The sequence below is a fragment of the Manis pentadactyla genome, chromosome 10, assembly GCF_030020395.1.
Source record: "Manis pentadactyla isolate mManPen7 chromosome 10, mManPen7.hap1, whole genome shotgun sequence".
Lineage (NCBI taxonomy): Eukaryota > Metazoa > Chordata > Mammalia > Pholidota > Manidae > Manis > Manis pentadactyla.
In genome coordinates, this window is record NC_080028.1 from 6,639,584 (window position 1) to 6,667,100 (window position 27,517).

The window sequence follows — 27,517 nt, forward strand, 5'->3', positions numbered from 1 at the left end:
GATGTGCCAGCCCACCCAGGTCTGCTGGCCTCAGGCTGTATTCTAAGGGAAAAAATATGTTGCAAAGAACAACTCTTTAAACTTAGCTTGTCTTAGTAGACTCCACTTGGTATATGTTGTGTCTAATTTTGACATCAGTAACTGCCCCAAATTTGACATATTCTAGATGAAGATATGCTTTATATATTTTTATATATATCCTAACAATATATAACTCTCTAGTTTATTAACACGCACAACAGCTTTATGAGGAAGGCAGAGCAAAAATTGTCCCCATTTTACAGATGATAAAGTCGTGTTTTATGGCTTTCACACAAGACCTGATACCCTTAGGCTCCTTTTCCACGGGCCTATATGCTGCCCATACCTGGGTAATACTCATATTGGAGACCACCTATGTTTATTCTAAAAAGCCAGTCAAACCTGGAACTTTTTTCTTAAGGTACACACCATTAGCCTTCAGCCAGTGCATGCTGATAGTGTGACTGACTGGCGGTTACGCAGTCATCATTTATTAAGATATGTATTTAATGGATTCAGTTTCTGAAGTTGGTGCTTTTGCTGAAACAGCTCCAGGACATAAATGCAACTTTTAAATCCATGCACTGTATTTCTTGTAGGATTGAATTAACGACCCTCAGAAGAGCGGGGCATCTCTGGCCCTCTAAGGCTAGATTTGTTTTTTTATTAAGGTATGATTGATACACACTCTTATGAAGGTTTCATATGAAAAAACAATGTGGTTACTACATCTACCCATATTATCAAGTTCCCACCCACACCCCAATGCAGTCACTGTCCATCAGTGCAGCAAGATGCCACAGATTCACTATGTGCCTTCTCTGTGCTACACTGTTCTCCCCGTGATCCCCCACACCATGTGTACTAAACATAATACCCCTCAATCCCCTTCTCCCTCCCTCCCCACCCGCCCTCCCAAACCCCACCCCTTTGGTAACCACCAGTTCATTCTTGGAGTCTCTGAGTCTGCCATCATTTTATTCCTTCAGTTTTATTTCATTGTTATACTCCACAAATGAGGGAAATCATTTGGCATTTGTCTTTCTCTGCCTGGCTTATTTTGCTAAACATAATGTCCTCCAGCTCTGTCCATGTTGTTGCAAATGGTAGGATTTGTTTCTTTCTTATGGCTGAATAGTATTCCATTGTGTATATGTACCACATCTTTATCCATTCATCTACTGGTGGACACTTAGGTTGCTTCCATATCTTGGCTATTGTAAAAAGTGCTGTGATAAACATAGGGGTGCATATGTCTTTTTGAATCTGAGAAGTTGTATTCTTTGGGTAAATTCCAAGGAGTGGGATTCCCGGGTTGAATGGTATTTATATTTTTAGTTTTTTGAGGAACCTCCATATTGCTTTCCACAATGGTTGAACTAGCTCACATTCCCACCAGCAGTGTAGGAGGGTTCCCCTTTCTCCGCATCCTCGCCAGCATTTGTTATTAGTCTTTTCGATGCTGGCCATCCTTACTGGTGTGAGGTGATATATCTCATTGTGGTTTTAATTTGCATTTCCCTGATAACTAGCGATGTGGAGCATCTTTTCATGTGTCTGTTGGCCATCTGAATTTCTTCTTTGGAGAACTGTCTCTTTATATCCTCTGCCCATTTGTTAATCGGGTTATTTGCTTTTTGGGTGTTGAGGCATGTAAGTTCTTTATATATTTTGGATGTTAACCCCTTGTCGGATAAGCCATTTATGAATATATTCTCCCATACTGTAGAATTACGGTTAGCTTTTTGAAGCCTTGGTGGTGCTCTGGGCTGTGGTGTGGGTTCCAGAGGCTGGCGCCAAGCCTTCTGCAAGTGTGTGAGAGTGGCAAGCAGCTGCAAAATGCTCCAGCTGGTCTCGTGAGCTTTCATAAGGGAACATAAGGAGATTATATAGCTCTAAGGAAGCAAGTACCTAAAACATAAAGGGTTTTGTATATACTGGTTTGGCCAACACCTTGAAGTTTTCTTGAAAGAAAATTGGTATGGTATAGAGTTCAACCAATGAAAGATGCTGCCAGGGCCATCAAGACTAGCTCCTCGTGTGTAGACTATGTTGCTGCCATTTAGCTGGAGTAGATTGCACAGGCAACAGAGGCTTCTGTCCTAGATTTACAAGGCATAATTAAAAGGAAAAAGAGCTCTTGCTGCTGGCCAAAATTAACACATACCTTGTTCCACACTCTGCAAGCTCTACCAGCATCAGCTTTTACCTCATGTTGGAAAGTACACTTATTAGTTTTCTCCAGGCTCTCAAATTTGTCAGACATTGCCTTCACTCCATCAGCCCACATGTACAGTTCCTACAGTGTGCCAGGCCCTGAGAATACAGAGTAAGTCGCACAGTTTAGGGGAAGTGGACAAACATGAATAAGTAAATACTGTAAGCAGGAGTAAAAGTGTACAGTGCTGCATAAAAGCCATCTCAGGCACAGCAGGGCAACATGTGTGATCTTCAAGGCTCAAGCAGAACCCATCATCGCCAACATTAATAATGCTCTGACCTGGAGGCTTCGGTGCTCTGAGGCCATTTCGAGATGCTCATTAAACAGCAATTATTCAGGTCACTGTTACATCTCATAGGAAGGAGCCTTTCTGTGAAAGAAGAGGCATGCACAGTTCTCCCCTGGAGCACCTGCCGGCTTAAACTGCTTGTAGGTGATTTGGCTCCAGTCCGGAGCTCCGCCTCTGGGACACCGACGCTGGTGAAACAATCAGGTTGGGGTCCACTTTATATTTAAACATGTCCAAAAACTAAGACTACATTTTATAATTTACTTCCTAAGTATCAAGAAATACAGGATTCTTGTCAGGATTGCTTAAAAATAACCTTTATTCCCTTTGACAGTAAGTGGAAATTTTATTGTGAAGAGAGGCAGGTCTTTGCTTGTGTGAAAAATGTACCTTGATTTAGAAACCATGGTCGAAGCCCCATGTGTGTCTCATTTGTGCAGGGAGCAGTACTGGGTGGGCTTACCTGTCCTAGGAATGAATGCGGTTAAACTTCAGACCACAGTGTAGTCAAGAACAAAGGGCATTTAGCTGTGCAGCAACTATTATATTATCTGTGTTATGGGAAAATGATAGTATAAATAGCTCTTTCAGGTGAGAAGTAAAGAATAAAAATCTAATTGGAAATGGTTCTAGGCTGGGTATTGATTTTAGGGACTATAAGGGAAAAGAGAAACGAGATACTATAGGAATAAGTTTTTATATTCTGTCTTTGATGCCTGGCACAGGGGAAGTACCCTCCAAATGTTGGATAGTAAGTGAGTGAAGGGGGCCAGAAGGCAGTGTGGCATGGTGTTACAAATGTCGAACTTGGGGTTCAGAAGAAAACGGGCTGAAGTTCTAAGTTCTTCTACTTCTAGTTACATGATCTTCAGGTTACTGTGCTTCTAGTCTGTTTCTTGAACCAGAAAAAAAGAGCATTGAAGACAGACCCAGCATCTCTTTCTAGTTCCAGTGTTACTGATCTGATGCCACAGTCTGCCTAATAAAAAGTGAAATTGTCGGTGTTTCCATGAGAGAGAAATGTGTTAAACTGAAGAATGCAAAAGAAAATTGAACAGTCACTTCTCATTATGAGATTTTCAGGGAATCCCCACTTACTAGTTCCCTATCACTTCTGTAACACATCACCACAAACTTAGTGGCTTAAAGCACAAAGTAGTTATCAAAGACAGTTCTTTAGCTCACAAGTCTGACACAGGTCCCAGAGGTTCAGATTATTAGGTTGTCAGCAGGGCTGTGCTTGTTTCTGGAAGCTCTAGGGAAGAATTTGTTTTCTTGTCCTCCCCAGCTTCTAAAGGCTGCCTGTATTCTTGGTTTGTGGCCCCTTCCTGCATCTGCAAAGCCAGCAGTGTTGCCTCTCGACCCTGCTTCCATCGTCGTATCTCCCTAACGCCTGCAATTCAGATAATTCTGGGCCCTTGGGACTAGGTTGGGGTCACCTGGATAGCCCAGCATACTCTGCCCATCTCAAGGTCCTTGACTTAATCACATCTGCAAATTCCCTTCGCTGTGTAAGGTGACAGGTTCTGGGAATGAGTTTGGACATTTGGGGAGGGCAGTTCTGTCTGTCAGGCAGCATAATCTGCATTGGTCTGTAGAGGGCAGTAGTATACTGGAGAGGGCACTAGATGGCTCCCAGGAAACCTGAACTCTTAGCTCAGCCAGTTCTTAACATCTCTCTGGGTCTTTGTTTTCCTCATCCAAAAATTTGGGGAGTTGAAATTGGATCAGTGGTTCTAAGAATGTATTGTGCATCAGAGTTGCCTGGAGACTTGTTATAGCACAGATTGAGATAGGACTTGAGAATTTGCATTTTTTTCCTTTTTTTATATAGTAAAATACACTTAAAATTTACCATACTTAGACATTTTTAAGAACATAGTTCAGTGGTGGTAAATACATTCACATTGTTGTGCACCCATCACTGCCATCTGTCTTCTGGACTCTTAGTCTAGTAAATCCGAAACTCTATGCCCATTAATCAATGCTCTCTATTTTCTCCTTCCCCTAGATCATGGCAACCGCCATTATACTTTATGTATCTGTGATTCTAAGTATACCTCATGTAAGTAAGTGGAATAATAGTGTTTGTCTTTTCCTGACTGGCTTTTTTCCACTGAGCATAATGTCCTTAAGGTTCATCTGAGTTGTAGCATGTGTCAGAATTTCCTTTCTTTTTAAGGCTGAATAATATTCCATTGTATGTATATATCACATTTTGCTTATCCATTCATCCGTCAGTCAACACTTGAGTTGCTTCCACATTTTACCTATTATGCTATGATCATGAGTATACAAATGTCGTTGAGACCCTACTTTCATTTGGGGGGGTGTTTAACGAAAAGTGGAATTGCTGGATCGTACTATAATTCTTTTTTTTGATTTTATAAGAATTGCATCCAGATACTATATGCAGAAGGTATACAGTCCTTTATATCCAGAACGTAAAACAATTTGGCCGTATCATTTTACATTCACACCAGCAGTGCCCAAGGTTTCCAATTTCTGCACATCTCATCACCACTTCTTTTCTGTTTGGCAGGGTTTGTTTTGTTTTGCTTGATAGCAACTATTCTGATGGGGGTGAGGGGGGTAGCTCATTGGGGTTTTGATTTGCATTTACCTAATGAGTGATGCTGAACATCTTTTCATGTGCTTATTAGCCATTTGTTTATCTTTGGAGAAATGTCTATTCAAGTCCTTTGCCCATTTTTGAAATGTCATTTTTAGTTCTCTGTATATTCTGGATATAAATCCCTTGACCTATATATGATTTGCAGATATTTTCTTCCATTCTGTAGGTTGCCTCTTTACTGTGTTGACAGTGTCTTTTGATACACATTTTAATTTTCTTGAAGTCCCAATATTTTTTCATTTGTTATGGGAGCCTTGGGTGCCAAACCCAATGAAATGAAGCTTTTGTCCTATGTTTTCTTATAAGAGTTGAATTGTTTTAGATGTTAAATTCAGATGCTTAATCCATTTTGAGTTAATTTTTGTATATGGAGTTAGGTAAGGGTCCAAGTTCACTTCTTTGTGTGTGGATATCCAGTTTTGCCAGCACCATCTGTCCTTTTCCCCATTGAATTTGACACCCATGTCAAAGTCATTTGACTATATGCAAGGTTTTATTTCTGGGCTCTCTATTGTATTCCATTGTTTGCATATCTCTCTATATATCAGTACCACATTGTTATTGATCATAGCTTTATAGTAAGTTTTGAAATAAGGAAGTGAGTCCTCCAGTGCAGTTCTTTTTCAAAATTTTTGTGGCCCTTCAGAGTCTCTTGAGGTTCCATATGAATTTTAGGATTAGATTTTCTATTTCTGCAGAAAACATCATTGGGATTTTGATGGAGATCGTATTGAATCTATAGACCATTTTGGGTAATACTGACATTTTAATATTAAGTCTTTTAATCCACAAACATGAGATATGGTTCCATTTATTCACATCTTCTTTGATTTCTTTCAGCAATATTTTGTAGTTTTCATTGTACAAGTCTTTCACTCCCTTAGTTAATTCTGTATACTTAGTCAAATATTTTATTCTTTTTGATGTTGAAAATCGATTGTTTTTATAATTTCCTTTTCAGATTGTTCATTGTCTATAGAAATGCAGCTGATTTTTGGGGGTAGACTGTATCCTGCTCCTTTTTCACTTATTAGTTCTAACACATTTTTATGGACTCTTTAGGGTTTTCTACATGTATAATCATATGTCATATGCAGAGATAATTTTACTTCTTTTCCAGTTTGGATAACTTTTGTTTCTTTTTCTTTCCTAATTGTTCTGACTAGAACTTCCAACACTATATTGAATAGAAGTGGTGAAAGTGGGCATCATTGCCTTCTTCCTTATCTTAGAGGAAATGCTTTCAGTCTTTCACCATTGACTATGATGTTCCCTGTGGGTTTTTCATATATGACTTTTATTGTGTTGGGGTATTTTCCTTCTGTTCCTAGTTTGTTGGGTGTTTTCATCATGAAAGTGTTTTGAATTTTGTCAAATGCTCTTTCTGCATCAATTGAGATGATCTTATGGTTATTTCCTTCAAAGTGGTGATGTAACATTACACTGATAGATTTCATGTATTGAACCATCCTTGCATTTTTAGAATAATCCCAATTTTTCCTGGTGCGTAATCCTTTTAACATGCTGCTGAATTCTGTTTGCTGGTATTTTGTTCAGGGTTTTTACATCAAGGTTCATAAAAGATACTGGTCTATAGTTTTTTTGTTTTTTTCTTGTGGCATCTTTGGCTTTGGTGTCAGGTAATGCTGGCCTCATAGAATGACTTTGAAAATGTTCCCTTCTCTTCTGTTTTTGGGAAAAGTTTCATAAAGTTCTTCCTTAAGTGTTCAGTGGAATTTATCAGTGAAGCCTTTAGGTTCAGAGCTTTTCTGTATTGGGATATTCTTTTTTTTTTTTTGTATTGGGATATTCTTAACTACTGATTCGATCTCTTTACTAGTTAGAGATCTATTCAGATATCATATTTCTTCATGATTTAATCTTGGTAGGTTTTATATTTCTGGAAATTTGTCCACTTCATCTAAATTGTCCAATTTGTTGGGGTACAGTTGCTCATAGTATTCTCTTACAGTCTTTTTTATTTCCATAGAATAAGTTGTAATGTCCCCACTTTTCCTTTCTGATTTTAGTTACTTGAGATTCCTCTCTTTTTTGCTTAGTTCATCTAGCTAAAAGTTTATCAATTTTTATCTTTTCAAAGAACCAACTTTTGGTTTTATAGATTTTTGTCGACTGTCTACTCTTTCATTTATCTCTGTTCTGATCCTTATTTCCTTCTTTCATGCTAGGTTTGGGTTTTAGTTTGTGTTTTTGTAGTTTCCTTAAGTTGTAAAATTAGGTTACTCATTTGAGATATTTTTTGTTTTTAATATGTTTATAGCTATAAATTCCCCTGCTAAAAAAATTTGCACCATTTTTGCTGCACCCCATAAGTTTTGGTATGTTGTATTTTCATTTTCAAATTTCCCTTGTGATTTCTTCTTTGATCCATTGATTGCTTGAAAGTATGTTGTTTAATTTCCACAACGTTGTAGAATTTCCCAGTTTTCCTTTAGTTACTGATTTCTGACTTCATCTCACTGTGGTCAGAGAAGATACTTCGTATATCTGTCTTTTAAAATTTATTGAGACCTAATTTGTGGTCTAACCTATAGTCTATCCTGGAAAATGTCCATGTGCACTTGAGAAGAATGTTTATTCTGTTGATACTGGGTGAAGTGTTCTGTATTTGTCTGCTAGATGTAGTTCATTTATTGTGTTAAGTCTTATTTCCTTACTTGTCTTCTGTCTGGCTTTTCTGCCCATTATTGTGAATATGGGGTCCAATTACTGTTATAGAACTATTTCTCTCTTCATTTCTGTCAGTTTTTGCTTCATATGTTTTAATGTCTGTCATGAGGTGTATAGATGTTTATAATTGTTATATTTTGCTGTGTTGAGCCTTTTATTAATATATAATGCCATTCTTTGTCTTTTATAAACTTTTTTGATATAAAGTCTATTTTCTCTGATACTAGTAGAGCCGCCACTCCTGTCTCTTTTGGTTACTATTTTCATGGAATATCTCTTTTCATCCATTCACTTTAAGTCTGTGTCTAAAGTAGGTCTCTTGTACACAATATGTAGTTAATCATGAGTTTATATCCATTCTGCCAATATATGTATCTTTTGATTAGAGAATTTAATCCATTTAGATTTAAAGTAATTACTGATCATAGGTGTCTTACCTCTGTCATTTTGCTATTTGGTTTCTATATGCTGTACAGTTTTTTTTTTTCATTTTATTATCATTAATCTACCATTACATGAAGAACATTATGATTCACCTTCACCTCCCCCGTTCACCAAGTCCCTCCCCACAAACCCCATTACAGTCACTGTCCATCAGCATAGTAAGATGCTGTAGAATCACTACTTGTCTTCTCTGTGTTGCACAGCCCTCCCCATGCCCCCCCCACATTATACATGCTAATCGTAAGGCCCCCTTTCTTTTTCCCTGCCCTTATCCCTCCCTTCCCACCCCTCCTGCCCAGTCCCTTTCCCTTTGGTAACTGTTAGTCCATTCTTGGGTTCTGTGATTCTGCTGCTGTTTTGTTCCTTCAGTTTTTGCTTTGTTCTTATGCTCCACAAATGAGTGAAATCACTTGATACTTGTCTTTCTCTGCCTGGCTTATTTCACTGAGCATAATACCCTCTAGCTCCATCCATGTTGTTGCAAATGGTAGGATTTGTTCTCTTCTTGTGGCTGAATAATATTCCATTGTGTATATGTACCACATCTTCTTTATCCATTCATCTACTGATGGACACTTAGGTTGCTTCCATTTCTTGGCTGTTGTAAATAGTGCTGTGATAAACATAGGGGTGCATCTGTCTTTTTCAAACTGGAGTGCTGCATTCTTAGGGCAAATTCCTAGGAGTGGAATTCCTGGGTCAAAGGGTATTTCTATTTTGAGCTTTTTGAGGAACCTCCATACTGCTTTCCACAATGGTTGAACTAGTTTACATTCCCACCAGCAGTGTAGGAGGGTTCTCCTTTCTCCACAACCTTGCCAACATTTGTTGTTGTTTGTCTTTTGGATGGTAGCCATCCTTACTGGTGTGAGGTGATATCTCATTGTGGTTTTAATTTGCATTTCTCTGATAACTAGTGATGTGCAGCATCTTTTCATGTGTCTGTTGGCCATCTGAATTTCTTCTTTGGAGAACTGTCTGTTCAGCTCCTCTGCCCATTTTTTAATTGGATTAGTTGCTTTTTGTTTGTTGAGGTGCGTGAGCTCTTTATATATTTTGGATGTCAATCCTTTATCGGATCTGTTATTTATGAATATATTCTCCCATACTGTAGGGTACCTTTTTGTTTTATGGATGGAGCCCTTTGCTGTACAGAAGCTTTTCAGCTTGATATAGTCCCACTTGTTCATTTTTGCTTTTGTTTCCCTTGCCCGGGGAGATATGTTCATGAAGAAGTCGCTCATGTTCATGTCCAAGAGATTTTTGCCTATGTTTTTTTCTAAGAGTTTTATGCTTTCATGACTTACATTCAGGTCTTTGATCCATTTTGAATTTGCTTTTGTATATGGGGTTAGACAATGATCCAGTTTCATTCTCTTGCATGTAGCTGTCCAGTTTTGCCAGCACCATCTGTTGAAGAGACTGTCCTTTCCCCATTGTATGTCCATGGCTCCTTTATCTAATATTAATTGACCATATAGGTTTGGGTTAATGTCTGGAGTCTCTATTCTGTTCCACTGGTCTGTGGCTGTGTTCTTGTGCCAGTACCAAATTGTCTTGATTACTGTGGCTTTGTAGTAGAGCTTGAAGTTTGGGAGCAAGATCCCCCCCACTTTATTCTTCCTTCTCAGGATTGCTTTGGCTATTCAGGGTCTTTGGTGTTTCCATATGAATTTTTGAACTATTTGTTCCAGTTCGTTGAAGAATGCTGTTGGTAATTTGATAGGGATTGCATCAAATCTGTATATTGCTTTGGGCAGGATGGCCATTTTGACAATATTAATTCTTCCTAGCCAAGAGCATGGGATGAGTTTCCATTTGTTAGTGACCTCTTTAATTTGTCTTAAGAGTGTCTTACAGTTTTCAGGGTATAGGTTTTTCACTTCCTTGGTAAGGTTCCTAAGTATTTTATTCTTTTTGATGCAATTGTGAATGGAATTGTTTTCCTGATTTCTCTTTCTATTGGTTCATTGTTACTGTATAGGAAAGCCACAGATTTCTGTATGATAATTTTGTATCCTGCAACTTTGCTGTATTCCAGTATCATTTCTAGTAGTTTTGGAGTAGAGTCTTTAGGGTTTTTTATGTACAATATCATGTCATCTGCAAATAGTGACAGTTTAACTTCTTCTTTACCAATTTGGATTACTTGTATTTCTTTGTTTTGTCTAATTGCTGTGGCTAGGACCTCCAGTACTATGTTGAATAACAGTGGAGAGAGTCAGCATCCCTCTCTTGTTCCCGGTTTCAGAGGAAAAGCCTTCATCTTTTCACTGTTCAGTATGATGTTGACTGTGCGTTTATCATATATGGCCTTTGTTATGTTGAGGTACCTGCCCTCTATACCCATTTTGTTGAGAATTCGAATTTTGTCGAATGCTTTTTCAGCATCTATGGAGATGATCATGTGGTTTTTGTCCTTCTTTTTGTTTATGTGGTGGATGATGTTGATGGATTTTCAGATGTTGTACCATCCTTGCATCCCTGGGATGAATCCCACTTGGTCATGGTGTATGATCCTTTTGATGTATTTTTGAATTTGGTTTGCTAATATTTTGTTGAGTATTTTTGCATTCACGTTCATCAGGGATATTGGTCTGTAATTTTCTTTTTTGGTGGGGTCTTTGCCTGGTTTTGGTTTTAGGGTGATGTTGGCTTCATAGAATGAGTTTGGGAGTATTCCCTCCTCTTCTATTTTTTGGAAAACTTTAAGGAGAATGGGTATTATATCTTCTCTGTATGTCTGATAAAATTCCGAGGTAAATCCATCTGGCCCGGGGAGTTTTTTCTTGGGTAGTTTTTTGATTACTGCTTCAATTTCTTTGCTGGTAATTGGTTTGTTTAGATTTTGTGTTTCTTCCTTGGTCAGTCTTGGAAGGTTGTATTTTTCTAGGAAGTTGTCCATTTCTTCTAGGTTTTCCAGCTTGTTAGCATATAGGTTTTCATAGTATTCTCTAATAATTCTTTGTATTTCTGTTGGGTCTGTCGTGATGTTTCCTTTCTTGTTTCTGATTCTGTTGATGTGTGTTGATTCTCTTTTTCTCTTAATAAGTCTGGCTAGAGGCTTATCTATTTTGTTTATTTTCTCAAAGAACCAGCTCTTGGTTTCATTGATTTTTTTCTATTGTTTTATTCTTCTCAATTTTATTTATTTCTTCTCTGATCTTTATTATGTCCCTCCTTCTGCTGACTTTAGGCCTCATTTGTTCTTCTTTTTCCAATTTTGATAATTGTGATGTCAGACTATTCATTTGGGTTTGTTCTTCCTTCTTTAAATATGCCTGGATCGCTATATACTTTCCTCTTAAGACTGCTTTTGCTGCGTCCCACAGAAGTTGGGGCTTTGTGTTATTGTCATTTATTTCCATATATTGCTGGATCTCCATTTTAATTTAGTCATTGATCCATTGACTATTTAGAAGCGTGTTGTTGAGCCTGCATGTGTTTGTGAGCCTTTTTGCTTTCTTTGTACAATTTATTTCTAGCTTTATACCTTTGTGGTTTGAGAAGTTGGTTGGTAGAATTTCAATCTTTTTGAATTTACTGATGCTCTTTTTGTGGCCTAGTATGTGGTCTATTCTGGAGAATGTTCCATATGCACTTGAGAAGAATGTGTATCCTGTTGCTTTTGGGTGTAGAGTTCTATAGATGTCTATTAGATCCATCTGTTCTACTGTGTTGTTCAGTGCCTCTGTGTCCTTACTTATTTTCTGTCTGGTGGATCTGTCCTTTGGAGTGAATGGTGTGTTGAAGTCTCCTAAAATGAATGCATTGCATTCTGTTTCCTCCTTTAGTTCTGTTAGTATTTGTTTCACATATGCTGGTGCTCCTGTGCTGGGTTCATATATATTTATAATGGTTATATCCTCTTGTTGGACTGAGCCCTTTATCATTATGCAATGTCCGTCTTTATCTCTTGTTACTTTCTTTGTTTTGAAGTCTATTTTGTCTGATACTAGTACTGCAATACCTGCTTTTTTCTCCCTATTGTTTGCATGGAATATCTTTTTCCATCCCTTGACTTTTAGTCTGTGCATGTCTTTGGGTTTGAGGTGAGTCTCTTATAAGCAGCATATAGATGGGTCTTGTTTTTTTATCCATTCAGTAACTCTATGTCTTTTGATTGGTGCGTTCAGTCCATTTACATTTAGGGTGATTATCGATAGGTATGTACTTATTGCCATTTGAGGCTTTAGATTCGTGGTTACCAAAGGTTCCAGGTTACTTTCCTTACTATCTAAGAGTCTAACTTAACTCACTTAGTATGCTGTTACAAACACAATCTAAAGGTTCTTTCCCATATCTCCTCCTTTTTCTTCCTCCTTCATTCTTTATATATGAGGTATCAAATTCTGTACTTTTTGTCTATCTCTTGATTGACTTTGGGGATAGTCCATTTAATTTTGCATTTGCCTCGCAGTCAGCTGCTCTACCCTCCCTACTGTGGTTTTACTACCTCTGGTGACAGCTATCCAACCCTAGGAACACTTCCATCTATAGCAGTCCCTCCAAAATAGACTGCAGAGATGGTTTGTGGGAGGTAAACACTCTCAGCTTTTGCTTATCTGGAAATTGTTTTAATCCCTCCTTCAAATTTAAATGATAATCTTGCCAGATAAAGTAATCTTGGTTCCAGGCCCTTCTGCTTCATGGCATTAAATATATCATGCCACTCCCTCCTGGCCTGTAAGGTTTCTGCTGAGAAGCCTGATGTTAGCCTGGTGGGCTTTCCTTTGTATGTGATGTTATTTCTGCCTCTGGCTGCTTTTAACAGTCTGTCCTTATCCTTGATCTTTCCCATTTTAATTACTATGTGTCTTAGTGTTGTCTTCCTTGGGTCGCTTGTGTTGGGAGATCTGTGGATCTCCATGGCCTGAGAGACTGTCCTTCTGGGGAAGTTTTCAGCAACTACCTCCTCAAAGACACTTTCTATCCCTTTCTCTCTCTTCTTCTTCTGGTAACCCTATAATGTGAATATTGTTCCGCTTGGATTGGTCACACAGTTCTCTCAATAGTCTTTCATTCTTAGAGATCCTTTTTTCTCTCTGTGCCTCAGCTTCTTTGTATTCCTCTTCTCTAGTTTCTATTTCATTTATTGTCTCCTCCACCGTATGCAACCTGCTTTTAATATCCTCCATCGTGCTCTTCAACGATTGGATCTCCGACCTGAATTCATTCCTGAGTTCTTGGATGTCTTTCCGTACCTCCATTAGAATGTTGATGATTTTTATTTTGAATTCCCTTTCAGGAAGAGTCACAAGGTCCATATCATTTAAATCTTTCTCGGGAGTTGTATTAATAATTTTACTCTGGACAAGGTTCCTTTGTATATGGCGCCCTCTAGTGTCCAGAAGCTCTATTCTGGAGCTGCTCAGCCCCTGAAGCAATGTTGGGGTTCGTAGGGGAGCGGTACTGGTGCCTGGGGGGAGGAAAGAGCTGTTACCCGCCTCCCGGCTCCTGTGCCTGTCTCCACTGCATGAGCCAGTGGGCCGGGCACACAGGTATAAATTTTTGTCCCAGAGCAGCCGGATGGATTCCTACTTTCCACAAGTGGCTGGAATCCCAGTCTCCCCAGGAACTCTGCCTGTATTAACTTTCCCACCCGGTAGTCATGCGAGTCTCATGAAAGCACCATGAAATGTAGGTTTGTGCTCCCAGCGCAGATCTCCGGAGCCAGGTATTCAGCAGTCCCAGGCCTTCCACTCCCTCTCATCTCTTTCTCTTCCTCCCCCCGCTGAGCTGGGGTGGGGGAGGGGCTCGGGTCCCGCGGAGCCACAGCTCTGGTACGTTACCCCGCTCGCTGAGGTCTGCTTTTTTCTCCAGGTGTGTGCCGTCTGACGCCGTCCTCTTTCCTGTTGCTCTCCCAGGATTAGTTGCGCCAATTAAATTTTCTAATTGTATCCAGTTTTAGGAGGAAGCCTCTGTCTCTCCTCTCATGCCACCGTCTTTCTCTCTCTGCCGCTGTATAGTTTTTTTTTTGTCCCTTCTTTCCTGTGTTAATGTCTTCTGTGTTGATCTCTTTATAGTGAAAAGTTTAAATTCCTTTCTCATTTTCTTTTTTATACGTTTGATAGCTATTCTCTTTGGGAATACTATAGAGGTTGCATTTACCATCCAAATATTATAGCACTAATTTAAATTCATGCTGATTTAACTTCAGTTAAGCAAAAAACTCTGCTCCAATCCATTTTGATTGTTGATGTCACAAAATTACATCTTTATACAGTGTGCCCAAAAACATAAACTAATAATTTTATAAGTGGATTATTCTCTTATAGAAAACAAGATTTAGAGTCATAAACCAAAGTTTATAGTAATACTACTTTTTACAATAATAGTTGGGCTTATTTCTTAACTGTATTAGTCTCTTAAAATCACATAGAGAAAATTGTAGTTACAGGCCATTGTTACAATACTTGCTTTCATTATTGCCCATGTATTTACTTACCTTTATTGAGATCTTTATTTTTCCATACAGTTTTGAGTTGCTGTCTTTCATTTCACCTTCAAGGCCTCCCTTGAGCAATTTTTGTAGGGCAGGTCTAGTGGTAACAAACTTCCTCAGCTTTTATTCATCTAGGAATTTCTTAATTTCTCCCTCAGTTTCAAAGGACAAATTTGCTGGATATAGGATTCTTGGTTAATAGTGTTTTCTCCTAGCACTCCAAATATATCATCTTAAATCTTCTATCTTCTGGCCTCCAAAGTTTCTAATGAAAAATCTGTAGATAATCTTATATAATCATCACTTGTGAGGATTTGTTTCTCTAAAGATTTTCTTTGGCTTTTGAAAGTTTGATTTATGTGCCTTGGTGTGGATCTCTTGGGGTTTGTTGAACCTCTTGGATGGATGTTTATATCCAAATGTTTCATCAAATTTGGGAAATTTTCAGCCATTACTTCTTCCAAAATTGCCTCTGTCCCCCTCTCTCTCCTCTTTCTGGGACTCCTGTAAAGCTTGTGCTTAGTGGTTTCCCACAGCTCATCCCTCTCCTCACTTTTCTTTGACCTTTTTTTTTCTGTTTTTCAGATACAACAGTTTCCATTGCCCTATATCTTCATGTTCACTGATTTCTTTCTCCTGCCTGCTCCAATCTAGTGCCTTTGAATCCCTCTAGTGAATTTTTTATTTCAGTTATTGTATGTTTCAGCTTCAGAAGTTCTTTTAGTTTCTTTTAGGTTTTCTGAACCTTGATTGTTATTTTCACTTGCCCACATGTTTTTTGGCTTTCTCCACATCTCCCTTTAGTTTTTGAGCATCTCTACGACAGTGCTCTTAAAGTCTTTGTCTAGTCTATCTACCATTAGGTCTTTTTCAGGGACAGTTTCTGTGAATTAATTTTTTTCCTTTGAGGCCATATTTCTGGCTTCTTTGAATACATTGTGGGTTTTTCATTAAACATGGGACATTTAAATCTTATAATGTGATAACTCTGGAAATCAGATTCTCCCCCTTCCCCAGGATTGTTATTTTGATTATTGCAGGCCATCTCTGTGCCTAGGACCAGCCTGAGGTGTAAATGTAAGGTCTTAGGTCTTTTCTGAGCCTTTCCTTAGGAATGCATGGCCACTTTCTAAATTTCCCCATATATGTAGTAGTTTTGAATGTTCTAGTCTCTAGTGTCTGGCTCCCAAAAGAGGAAAGAGCAAAATATGAAGGGGATAGGAAAGGTGCCAGCCATTTAAATCCCCTGGAAGTAACTTCAGCCTGAGGGGAGAGGCTTGTACCAACAGCTCCCTGCCTCTTCTCTTTCTCTCCATCTCCGTGATCAGAAACAGCAACCAGCAATTAGAGCAGAGGTTCCCAACACTTGGAGGACAGGGTTCCTTTTGCCCATGCAGGCTGCTGCATGAGCACATGCATAGCTGTGTGCTGTGTGCCATGTAGCTGAGGTGGGAGATGGGCAGCTGCTGCTGTGCTGAAAGCTGAAATTGACCAAAATGACTGCAGTGTACCATCCAGCCTTCCCCTAAAGTTGCAAGTCTTCAGTGGACTTCAGAGTTTCAGAATTGTTACATCTGACAGATTTTGCTGTTGCAGTTGTCCAGCAGCTGAGGAGACACGTTCCTGGTGCAAGGGATGATGAGTTTGCTTTCGTTAAGAAAAAGATGGCACCTGTAGTCTGTGTCCTGGCTCAGGGCAGGGAGCCTTAAGAAGCCCTGCAGGGGACAGAGGGACATGTGTTGAGGTGGGAAGGAAAGGGACATTGTTCAAATCCAAGCCTGATCACTTCTCTTTCCTGTCTGTAAATTGGGGTGCTGACAAGGCCTGCTCTGCTGGTTGTTTTCACAGGTGGTCTCTGTAGAACATCTACCATGTGTTTGGCACATGGTCATCTTGGGTCACATTGACTGAGCACCTTTGATCCAGCCACAGTTCTAAGCCTGGATTAACGCATTTAAGCCCACAACATCTCTGTGAGGTAGATAGCATTATTAGGTCTGTGTTTACAGGTTGAGGAAACAAAGGTTAGGGATTTGGCCAAGAACACACAGAGATTGACTCACTTACCAGGGAGTCAATTAGGTTCCAGAGCCCACACACTTGATACCTCATACAGCAGTGCCTGAAATACTAGGTCCCTTCCTTTATTAGGATATTTTGACTGCAAGTTACAAAATAAAAAGTGATTTTTAAAAAACGTGTCCATCCCCCTTAAGTCTGGAGATGGGGTGGTCCTGGGGCTGGTTAATTTAGTGCTCAGAGTGTTACAGAGGATCTCTCCATTCTGTCACTCTGCTGTCCTCAATGGGCTGGGTTTTGTCTTCAGAGCTGTCCGCTTGTGGTAAGGTGGTTGTGATAGATCTCACCATCCCATCCTCACAGAGACCAAAGAGGTGACACTCCCATTCCTGAATGAGGTCAAACTAATTGAAACGTACTCCTGCACCCTCCCGTCCCTGCCAAACACACAGGGTGGGGAGGGCCTGGAGCACAAGCCCTCAGAATAGCTGGCTGTTCAGAGCTCCTCCTCTTTTTTATGAAGAAGGGGTGTAGCAGGAGTAGCTGTGGGCAGGCCACTGACAAATCAGCCACACTCATCCCCTCTGGTTGGTGCTGAGACCTTTGTTCGTAAGGTGCTCTGTGGCACTGACAAAAGCAGACAAAGTCTAGGGCTACACAAAAGGCTGCCAATCGTCCTTGGTTTACTCTAGGCCTAGTAATCTTTTTCTTCTTGGCAAGGGTATGAGAGCACATGGTAAATGTTGACTGATCATCAGGGCCCAGCAGGACATAGGTCTTCTGAGAGGAAGGCAGAGCTCTGAGAGACTCGATGTAACAGCTCTGCTGCTGCCCCGTTTGTCTCTGGAGGATGTCAGGGGTGGGCAGCCTGGGTCAGCTGTGACTGGAGCAGGTTACTTCCCCCTCCAGGCTTCAGGCACCCTACTACTCACCCTGTCTGTAGAGTGAGATGCTGCAGGGTAGCCCCAAGAACTGACCGCGCTGGACCGCGTCAGTTACAGACAACAATGCCTGACATGTGGAGAGCACCTGGGCTGTGCTGTTGCTGGAGCCAGTGTGGTCTCACCACCAGCGTCCGCCATGGAGTGACTGTCCCAGCGCCCTGTCACCCTGCTCTTGCTCCTTCCACCTTGGGTTGGAGGTGTTTGCTCTGTGGTGCTGTCCTGGTGGCTGCAGGCCTGCAAGCCACACTGACTCTGATGGGCTGCCCTCCAGGGAAAAGAGGGAGAAGGGTGCCCATCACACTTGGTACCAGGAAAGGGGGGAGCTGGGAGGAAGTGTCTGCATCTCCCAGGCAGCCTTGTCTAGCTGTGCCCCAGCCGCCGTGGGTCTGTGTTCTTCCTCAGTGCGGCCAGTGTAGTTGAATTTTACAAATATTATCATTGATAGGACACATCTGTTATGCCAACAGGACTGAGCACTCACAGCAGCCACATCAGTGGGATGATAGGAGATGTGCCCCACTTGTAGAAAACCTGACCATATAAGGAGGAGCATCTCAATTACAGAATAATGTGTCACTTAGCCAGAAATCCATGGCAGGTTTCCTAGTGCATTTAAAATAGGATTTTTGTATAAAAATACCATTTGCACACAGGAGCCCATATATTCTGAAAAGGGAAATATACTTGTATTGGGCATTTGGGATAAGTAGAATAAAAATAAAATCTTAACAAATATAAGAACTAGAAACCAGATTCCACTCTTAATTCCAAAAGTTTATATATAACTCTACTATCTTACCCTCTCCTCCTACCCCAGACTTTCACAGCAGAAGCAAACAGGCAAGATCTATAGGCAGTTCAAGACAGTGGTGAGAATGAGGAAAGGACCGGCAAGCACGAGGGTGGGCGGCAGGGGGAGCCCCAGGGGCAGGGCTGGGTGCCCCACCCTCACCCCTGTGTTGTTCTGCTTGATTGATTTGTGAACATTTGTGAGGCCTGGACTGAAACATTACTGTTAAATCCCTTCCGTGGTGTGGGCAGTGAATGGCTAGTGTTTACCAGCCCATCCAGCTGCTGCAGACCCCTGCAACTACAGAGACGGCCTGAGGTCTGACCGACAGGGTCTAGGGAAGGCCTGGAGGAGAGAGGTGACCTGGGGTGCTGACCTGTCTGAATTCTTCCCTTTCAGAAATGTTCCCACTGCCAGGAGGCAGGCGCCACCTTGGGCTGCTACAACAAAGGCTGCTCCTTCCGCTACCATTACCCATGTGCCACTGACGCAGGTAAGACGGGGCTGCACACCTTGTCCAGAGCATCCAAAGCATAGGATATGTGCTTTGATTCTCTGCCTTCTTTCCCTTCCTTATAGTTCATTTCATCTCTTCTGAGCCCTTTCTGTTTGTAAATTCTAAAGGAATGCAGAGAGGATAATTAGGAGTGAAATGGGGTAATATTTTTTAAAAATAGTTTTATTCATATAATTCATACACAATTCACTAAGTTTACAGTTCAGTGGGTTTTAGTATATTCACGAGTTGTGCGACCATCATCATAATAACTTTTAGGACGTTTTCATCACCTCATAAACTACGCATTAGCGATGACTCTCCCTACCCTCCACCCCCACCCCCAATCCTTGCCAGCCCCTGGCAACCACTAATCTACTTTCTGTCGCTATGGATTTGTCTATTCTGGACATTTCATATAAGTGGTAGAATCATACAATATGTGCTCTGTGTGTCTGGCTTCTTTCACTTAGCATGTTTTTCAGGTTCATCCAAGTAGTGTTTATCAGTACTTCATTCTTACTGCTAAGCAATGTTTTATTGTAAGGCTATACCATAATTTATTATTATCATTAATTTATTTATTATTCAGTTAATGCACGTTTAGGTTGTTTTCCACTTTTGGATTATTACAAATAATCTTGCTATGAACATTCACATGTAAGTCTTTGTGTAGACTTTTTCTTCTTTTCAGTTCTTTTGGGAATAAACCTTGGAGTGGAATTACTGGGTCATAGAGTAACTCTATGGTTAATCTTCTGAGGAACTGCTAGTGTATTTTCCAAAGAGGCTAAACCATCTTATATCCCTCCAGCAGTATATGAGGGTTCTGGTTTTTCCATACCGTCTCTGACATTTGTTATCTGCTATTATCTGTCTTTTTTACTGTAACCATCCCAGTGGGTATGAAGCATTATCTCATTGTGACTTTGATTTCCATTTCCCTGATTGAATGTTGATAATGATGTTGAGCATATTCGATGAAGTCCAGTTCAGCTATTTTTTCTTTCTTTGCTTGTGCTTTTTGTGGCTTGTTGTGTTTTCTTTTATCTAAGAAACCGTTGCCTAATCCAGAATCACAAAGATACATGCCCATGTTTTCTCTTGAGTTTTACAGTTTAGTCCTTACATCTTACACAGGTCTTTGATCCATTTTGAGTTAACTTTTGTGGTGAAGTAGGAATTCATTTCTTTCCTTTGCTTATGGATTGCAGTTGTCCCAGCACCGTTTATATAAAAGACTTTTTTATGTAAAAGACATTGAGTGATCTTGGCACCTTTATTAAAAACCTGTTGACCATACATGTATGGGCTTATTTCTGGACTCCATCTAGTACCATACTGTTCTGATTACTGTAGCTTTGTAGTAGATCATGAAATTGGGAAATATGAGTCCTCTGATTTTGTTCCCTTTTTTTATAAGATTGTTTTTGGCTATTCTGGGTCCTTTGCTGTTACATATGAATTTTAGGATCACCTTGTCCATATTTGTAAAAAAAAAAAAAAATAGCCATTGAAATTCTGATAGGGAATTCATTGAATCTGTAGATCAAATTGGGGAGTTTTGTCATCTTAACAAGAGTATGTCTTCTAATCCATGATCAAGGGATATCTTTCCATTTATTTCAGTCTTTAATTTCTTTCAACAGTGATCTGTAGTTTTCAGAATATAAGTTTTACACTTACTTAAATTTACTCTTAAGTATTTTATTATGTTTGGTGTGAAAAAAAAATTAAAACTAATCAATAAGCTGAGCCAAGTTATAGGATGTAAGATCAATATACAAAATAAATCATGTTTCTGTATACTTACAAGGAAAATTAAATCAGGCAAATAATTCCATTTATAGTCACACTGAACATAAAATACTTAGGAATAAATTTAATTAAGTAAGTGAAAAACTTACATTCTGAATACTATAAAACACTGTTGAAAGAAATTAAAGACTGAAATAAATGGAAAGATATCCCTTGATCATGTATTAGAAAACATATTCTTGTTAAGATGGCAAAGCTCCCTAATTTGATCTGCAGATTCAGTGCATTCCCTATCAGAATTTCAATGGCTATTTTTTTTTAGATATGGACAAGGTGCTCCTAAAATTCATATGTAACAGCAAAAATCATTTCTGTATATAAGGTCTGTCATCTGCAAGTAGTTTTACTTCTTCCTTTCCAGTTAGATGCCTTTTTTCTTTTTCTTGCCTGATGGCTCTAGCTGGAACTTCTAGTATAATGTTGGATAGCAGTAGCAAGAGCTGACGTCCTTGTCTTGTTTCTGGCCTACTAAATATGATGGTGACTTTAGGTTCTTCATAGATGTTCTTAATGTAGCTGAGGAGGTTCCCTTCTGTTCCTAGTTTGTTGAGTGTTTTTATCAGGAAGGGGTGTTGCATTTTGTCAGACATCCTTTCCACATCTGTTGATGATCAAGAACAATGTTGTACAGCGTGTGATAACTGTTGAAAGAAAGGAAACCGTTTGTTAGAGAAGTGCCATCCAATGAGTGATGCAAAGACGAGTTTTGACTCAACTTCACCAGCCTGGGAAAATCCTCTTTCTCCCTGTAGACTATTGTCTCTTCAAGTGAATGTTTTCACCAGTTATTTTTGAGCACTAGATGTGTCTAAGACCATCACCTAGCCAGCCCCCATACTGCTTGTGGTCAGGATGGAGGGAGAAGAAAATGGAAGGATAAATAGTGCAGGTGGCATGGTGCTTGTCGTCTCTCAGCGCTTCCTAAGTTCTGAGCAGGAGGCGTAACTTTCCGTGGAGGCAGCTGCCGTTCCTGGGAGGCTGGGTGTGATCTGGTGTTGGGAGAGAAGGGGAAGGGCGAGGCTGACCTGACAGGGAAGCCGGTACAAAGGCATAAAGCACGTGGGGTCGGATAGCACAGGCTGCTGTGTGAGCACTTGTAAGGGCCACTTCAGCACGCCCCTGCCTTGCACACCTTCCCATTGTTCTTCCTGCCCCTTCCCTCTTCTTTTCTTTCCAAGTCCCCATAGGAGGAGCAGCTAAAAAGAACAAGAAAAGGACAGAAAAATAATGTTTCTGCCAAAGTTAAGAGTCTCATAACAGTGCATGTTTGCCCACACAGAGGGGCAGCTGGTGGCCAGAGGGATGTGTGAGGAGTAAGAAGGGCCCTTGAAGAGTCAGTTCAGGGAGTCTAGGTTTTAGTCTGTCTCTTCCGTTCTCTTTCTTCCCCTCAGTGTTTCGGTATTGAGTCTAAGCTGTAATGCACCCTGCGTCATGCTGTGGCGTATTCCTTAGATAGTACAGCCATTAAATCCTCTCAAGAGCCAATGGGTGCCTCTTCTCATTTTCATGATGTTGCCTCTAGTTACATCAGAATGTTTTATTTTCTCTCTTCAGTTTAAGCTTCATGGTTTTTAAATGAAGATTTTCAGTATTAAGTTTTCAGCAGTTGTTTAAGTTCCGCATGGAGAATGGAACTCCCAATAGGGAGCTGGGTGAGAAGTGGTCTGTATTGAGGCTCTCTGCTGAAGAAATTCTGAGTGGCAGGCAGGTAACCTCATGCCCCATGGGTGCACTGCTTGTCTGCACGCTGCGGCACCAGCCGAGTCAGGGACCAGGCCCACAGCCTGCCTCCTGGTACAGTTTCTCAAGGAGTTAAGCAGTGCTGCTCAATACAACTTTCTACAACGATGGACATGTTCTAGATCTGCATTGGCCAGCATGGCAGCTGCAAGCCATGCGGGACTATTCGGCACTTGAAGTGTGGCTAGTGGGAATGCGAGACTGGATATATTTTATTTTAACTTAAATTTGCTTGGCCATATGTGGCTAGTGGCTGGACAGTACAGGCTGAGTACCACCTAGATGGAGCTCAGGCAGTATTGTTGGGGGCCTTCAGGCCAGGTGCTTTCCTCTTCTCTGTGCAGGCTTACCTGGTCGCCGCCCTGCACCACCCGCAGGAAAGCAGGGGTTAGTAAGTCACCTATAGTCGTCACTCTCTGTTTGAGCCTGTCACACGTGGCCTGACCAGGTGGTTAGTAATGTCTCTGGCAGAAGTTTGTGGCCAAGTACCCAGCGAGAGGCAGGCTGGTGGGTCAGTGGGCCTCGGCCTTCTAGCTGTGCGGCCCCTGCTGCTGTACATTCTCCTGCTTTGTGTGGAGAGCTGGGCCCAGGAAGCAGCTTCACAGGGTGACCGGGTCTTTGGTATTTATTGGTCTTTTTGATGACCCAGACACCTGCACTGCTCTGTGGGGATGGATTATTGTGTTTACCCCATTTGCTTTTCTCAGGAATTCTGTTCTAAAATATGTGATGAATCTTTATATTCAGGAAAGGTATTCACTGATTGACTTTCTAATTACCATAAAAATAAATCCCTGGATTTGATAGTCCTGCATCTGGATATGGAATAAGGAACAGTTTAACACTTCCATCTCTGCCTCATTGTCACCGCCCAAACACTCATAGAGCTCTTCATGTCTGGGGGAAACTTTTATCACCGCGATGTCTTCCTGGAGACAGTCTGTTTCAGGAGGACCTCTGACCCCTGCGGCTTCCCTCCTACCTGATGTTGACCCTACACTGTGACATCACAGTCAGCTCTTCCGTGCTACTGGTTATGTCATAAGCAAAGGATTTGGTTCCAGGTGGGAAAGGAGTAATAAGAAAATAAGCACTGGTGCTGAAAAAAAAAAGATTTAATGTGCTTAATGCAGTGAGCCACAACAATTAGGACTGTAGGAAAAAAGAGCTGTGGTGCTCATTAATAATTCCACTGTGCATAAAGGAACTTGCCTAGAGGGGCTTTTTCTTTACCCTCCTGAAGAAACGCAGCTGGGAGTTCACTTTCCATAGCCACCATTTCAAACAGCAGTCCCTGCCCCAGACTGTGCAGTAGTGGGCTCAGAGCCCAATCTGGGTCGTTATGAAGGGGCTGGGGGCTGGCCCCTGTGCGGGGAGGCGGCCCTCTGCACTCCAGAAGCCATCCTAGGGCCTTGCTCCTGCCCTGTTACCCCCTCCTTAGGCCTAGGGGCTCGAGCCTGCCTCTCCCAAGACTGTCCCCCAGTGAGGCAGGCCCTCTCACGCCTGCCAGGCTCCTTGTCCCAGCCTGAATCTCACCAACGTAAGGAGTAACTAGCTCTGAGGTAGATTGTAGGTGAACTGGAGACACTGCCTGGGGCCTGGAGGATCCAAAGGACACTAGACCTCCCCTCTCATTTTCTCCGTCCTCAAGCTCACCAGCCTTTGTCTGGGTATGTGCCATGCATATGGGTGTCTGGAGCTCCAAATAGCTTGTTACAAGGAGCTTGGCAAAGTCCACACTGCCTTTACGCTGAAAGAGAGAAATGAAAGTGTAGTACTTTTCCCAGGGCTGCCATCAGTGTCCGGAAACCATCTTGTCGACCACCTTGTGAGGCTTTTCCAACCTGTACAATGATCCAGTGAGCCATTTACTCGGACTTCACTGTGTGGAAGTGTTGACCAGGCCCTCTGGGCAGTGTAGGATATTGCCAGGGGCTTAAAACAAATTGAGAGACTGCTGGCTGGCTGGCAGGCTGTGTAGGGCCAGGCGCTGGCACGGAGACCTCAGAAGAGGTTTTACTGTACTTCTCTGCTCTCCCTCAGCAGGAACTGGTTCCAGGCAGCCACGGAGGGTCTCCTTGCCCTTCCAGGTGGCTGAGCGCTCTAGCTGTGGCTCTCACACCTGCCGGAAACATGAATTGCAGTTCCTGGTGGCCTGTGGCTATCAGAGAACAGATGAGAACGCTTGTCTGCGGTGTCCCTGTGTGGGCGGCCTTGCCAAAGGTGGACATCGTCTCTGGCAGATCTGTTTAGGAAAACCTCTGTTTCCAGAAGCACTTGGCTTAGTTATAAGTTGTCATTAGTGTATACTTAACACTGTTTTATTTCTTCTCTGCTTTTAAACTTAGATGGGACATGTATCCTAACATCAGATGTATTTTACTAATTGTCCTTCACAGCTGGTGACTGTTCTATGGCTCTAAGGGGAAGCAAGCCACCTTTGCCTTTCTGGTGGCACCTTTTCTTACTAACACGGTCCCCTCGTCATTTCTGTAAACCCTGTGGCATAAGAGTGGCAGAACCCCACAAGGACTGTGCTATTTCTCTTTGACCCAAACTTAAGACTCTGCCAGCAGGCAGTGCCACCAAAGCCCAGTTGAGGAGCAAGTGCTTCCCTGAGCTCCAGTTGTCTGTCTCCTGCTGTTCATAAGCTCTCTGGCAGATTGGAGCAGCAGGAGCCCTGGTCACGCCACGTACTTCTGGGTTTTAAACTAACACATTTCATTTACTGCCATGCTATTTGCTTGTGGGCAGAGGTTTGCAGGACATGCTGCGCCCCTGTGCCCTGCAGCTTGCCCTGGGGGCAGAAAAGGCTGGTGGCCCACTCTTGAATGTTCTGGGACTCCAGAGGGGAGGTAGTGATGGTACAGGCTTAGCCCAGTTATGAAAGGGCCTGTTTTGATTTGTTTAGGATCCAGATTACCTCAGAGTTTTCATTTGTTTGTTTGTTCCCTTGTTTATTACTATTTCACTTAAAATCTGTGGGTACCCAGGCTGCTAATCTGGACTTCAGTTTAAACCTGACTTAAACTGCACATTTAACAAGGCTGCCTCCCCCCGTGGTGCCTGGGAGCTCTCTGAGAATGTGTGATCAATATTTATTAACACTCTGCCACCGCATCTTGCACCAGTGACCTGGCTGTCAGTCTCCGTGAGCTGTGGTGTGTAGAGTGAACTTATTAATTAGATTTCCTCGCCCTGCTCCACATGCTACCCTGTGCCATAGAGCTCAGCTCACCTGGTGGTGGCGGCTGCCTGCCTGGCTGTCATGGAGGATGCTGTCACCATGTTAAAAGTTGGAATGAATCATTTCCCTCCAAGGATTGATAGCCCCCTCATGGGGTTTCAGTTTCCTCTGAGGCATTTAGCGTGGCTTATGTAGCTTCTGTCGGGAGCTTCCTCCGTGTCTCCATGGGCTGTGGGGTGACGGCTCTCAGGCGCGGCCTCCTTTCTGTCTCTGACATGTGGGCTCTTGACAGAGGAGAAAAGAAGCCTCCAGATTTAGAGTTTTTTGTATGAGAAAGCATTGTCTGGGGCCTGTGGACTGGGCTAAGCCTACAATCAAGGATTTTTTAAATAACCTTTTTTGGAAGCTGATTATCAAAATACTGTATGACTGTGGAAATACAGAAAAAATTAAATTAAAACCACTTGTAATTTACTACCCAAAGAGAACCTCTGTTATACTCTGGTGGATTTCCTTTGCCCCTTTTTTATGCATATAAAACATTTGATAAAATTAGGATTGTATTTACACATTTACATATACTTGTTTTTCAAGCAGTTCCATGTCATGAGTATTTCCCATGTCGTCGTTCTGTAGTTTGAATTGATTTTTAAGTGGCTGATACTCCATCATGTTGATACCATGGTTTCTAAGGTTTTCTTCTTCAGAAAGGGGACCCAGGCAGGCAGACCGCTGGCCTCCGTGGCTGACCCTGCAGGCCACAGCACCCCCGCCACCTCGGCAGCGCCCCGCGCCCCCCCCCCCCCCGCCGCTGACACCCCTGCTTGTCTTGCAGATTGTTCGCTGCGTGAGGAGAACTTCTCCGTGAGGTGCCCCAAGCACAAGGTGAGTCGGGGTCCCGGAGCACCCGCGCGCCCAGCGGGCTGGCAGCGGGTGCTGAAGAGCAGACTCACAGGACCTGCGCCTGGTCCCCGGTGGGTGGAGGGAGGCCGGAGGCGCGGGCCAGGCGTGCGGGGGGCCCCGTGGCCCGGAGGGCCGGGGAGGGAGGCCGTTCTGTTGGATAGAGAAACGGGGAGCGCGGGCTCGCTGGAAGGGCCGGCTTCTGCTTCGGTTGAATGGCGCCCCGGGTCGCAGGCGGGCGCGACGGAAGATGGGTTGTCGGGCCTTGTGGGAAGCAGAGGCGTTTTCCCGGCCCGAGTTGTCAGCCCCAGGGCTGCGGGGAAGGCCTCTCCTCCGGGCCTCCCTCCGCCCCGGGCCGCCGCCGCGTTCCCCGGGTGGTTCGCGGGTGGTGTCGTGGGCGTCCGTTGGAAAGGGTGGCAGGTTCGGGGCGGAGGTCGGTCTCTGAGAGACCCCGCGTGGGGGGAGGGAGCGGCCCCGGGGGCGCCCCCACAGGGCCGGGAGTGCCCCGCGGAGCTGCCCCTCCGCTGGCCGGGGTCGCGCTGACACCTGGTGGCCGCTGGCCGCCGCTGCCTTCCGCCCCCAAGGAGGGCCAGAAAGCACTAGAAAGAGGCTGGCCCGACAGGTCAGCCCTCGGGACACTTCTGAAAGGTGCTTAGGATGGATCGTAGGCTTTTGCAGTATTCTATTTTTACCTAATTTACAAGTTTTTATTTTTAAGACTTCTCTTTTTTAATGGTCACGTTTTGCCTCGGAACACCCTGCCTGAACCTCCCCTGTCTGTCCCCCGATACTGACTGTGCTTTTTCTCTCCTTCTCCGTGTGCCGTCCTCCTGTCCCCCTCCTGTCCCCCTCCTGTCCCCCCTCCTGTCCCCTGGGC

General features: G+C 42.5%; 1 protein-coding gene across 4 annotated transcripts in view; it reads left to right on the plus strand.

The window, feature by feature from the left end:
- The window catches only part of TCF20 (transcription factor 20), a 183,697-nt gene that overhangs the window by 149,163 nt on the left and 7,017 nt on the right, over positions 1-27,517 (plus strand). For all 4 annotated transcript variants that reach the window (XM_036931311.2, XM_057486317.1, XM_036931309.2 and 1 more), the window contains 2 exons: positions 18,899-18,992; positions 26,576-26,625. In XM_036931311.2, coding sequence (XP_036787206.2) covers positions 18,899-18,992; positions 26,576-26,625 — 144 coding nt within the window. The remainder of the gene's footprint in view (positions 1-18,898; positions 18,993-26,575; positions 26,626-27,517) is intronic.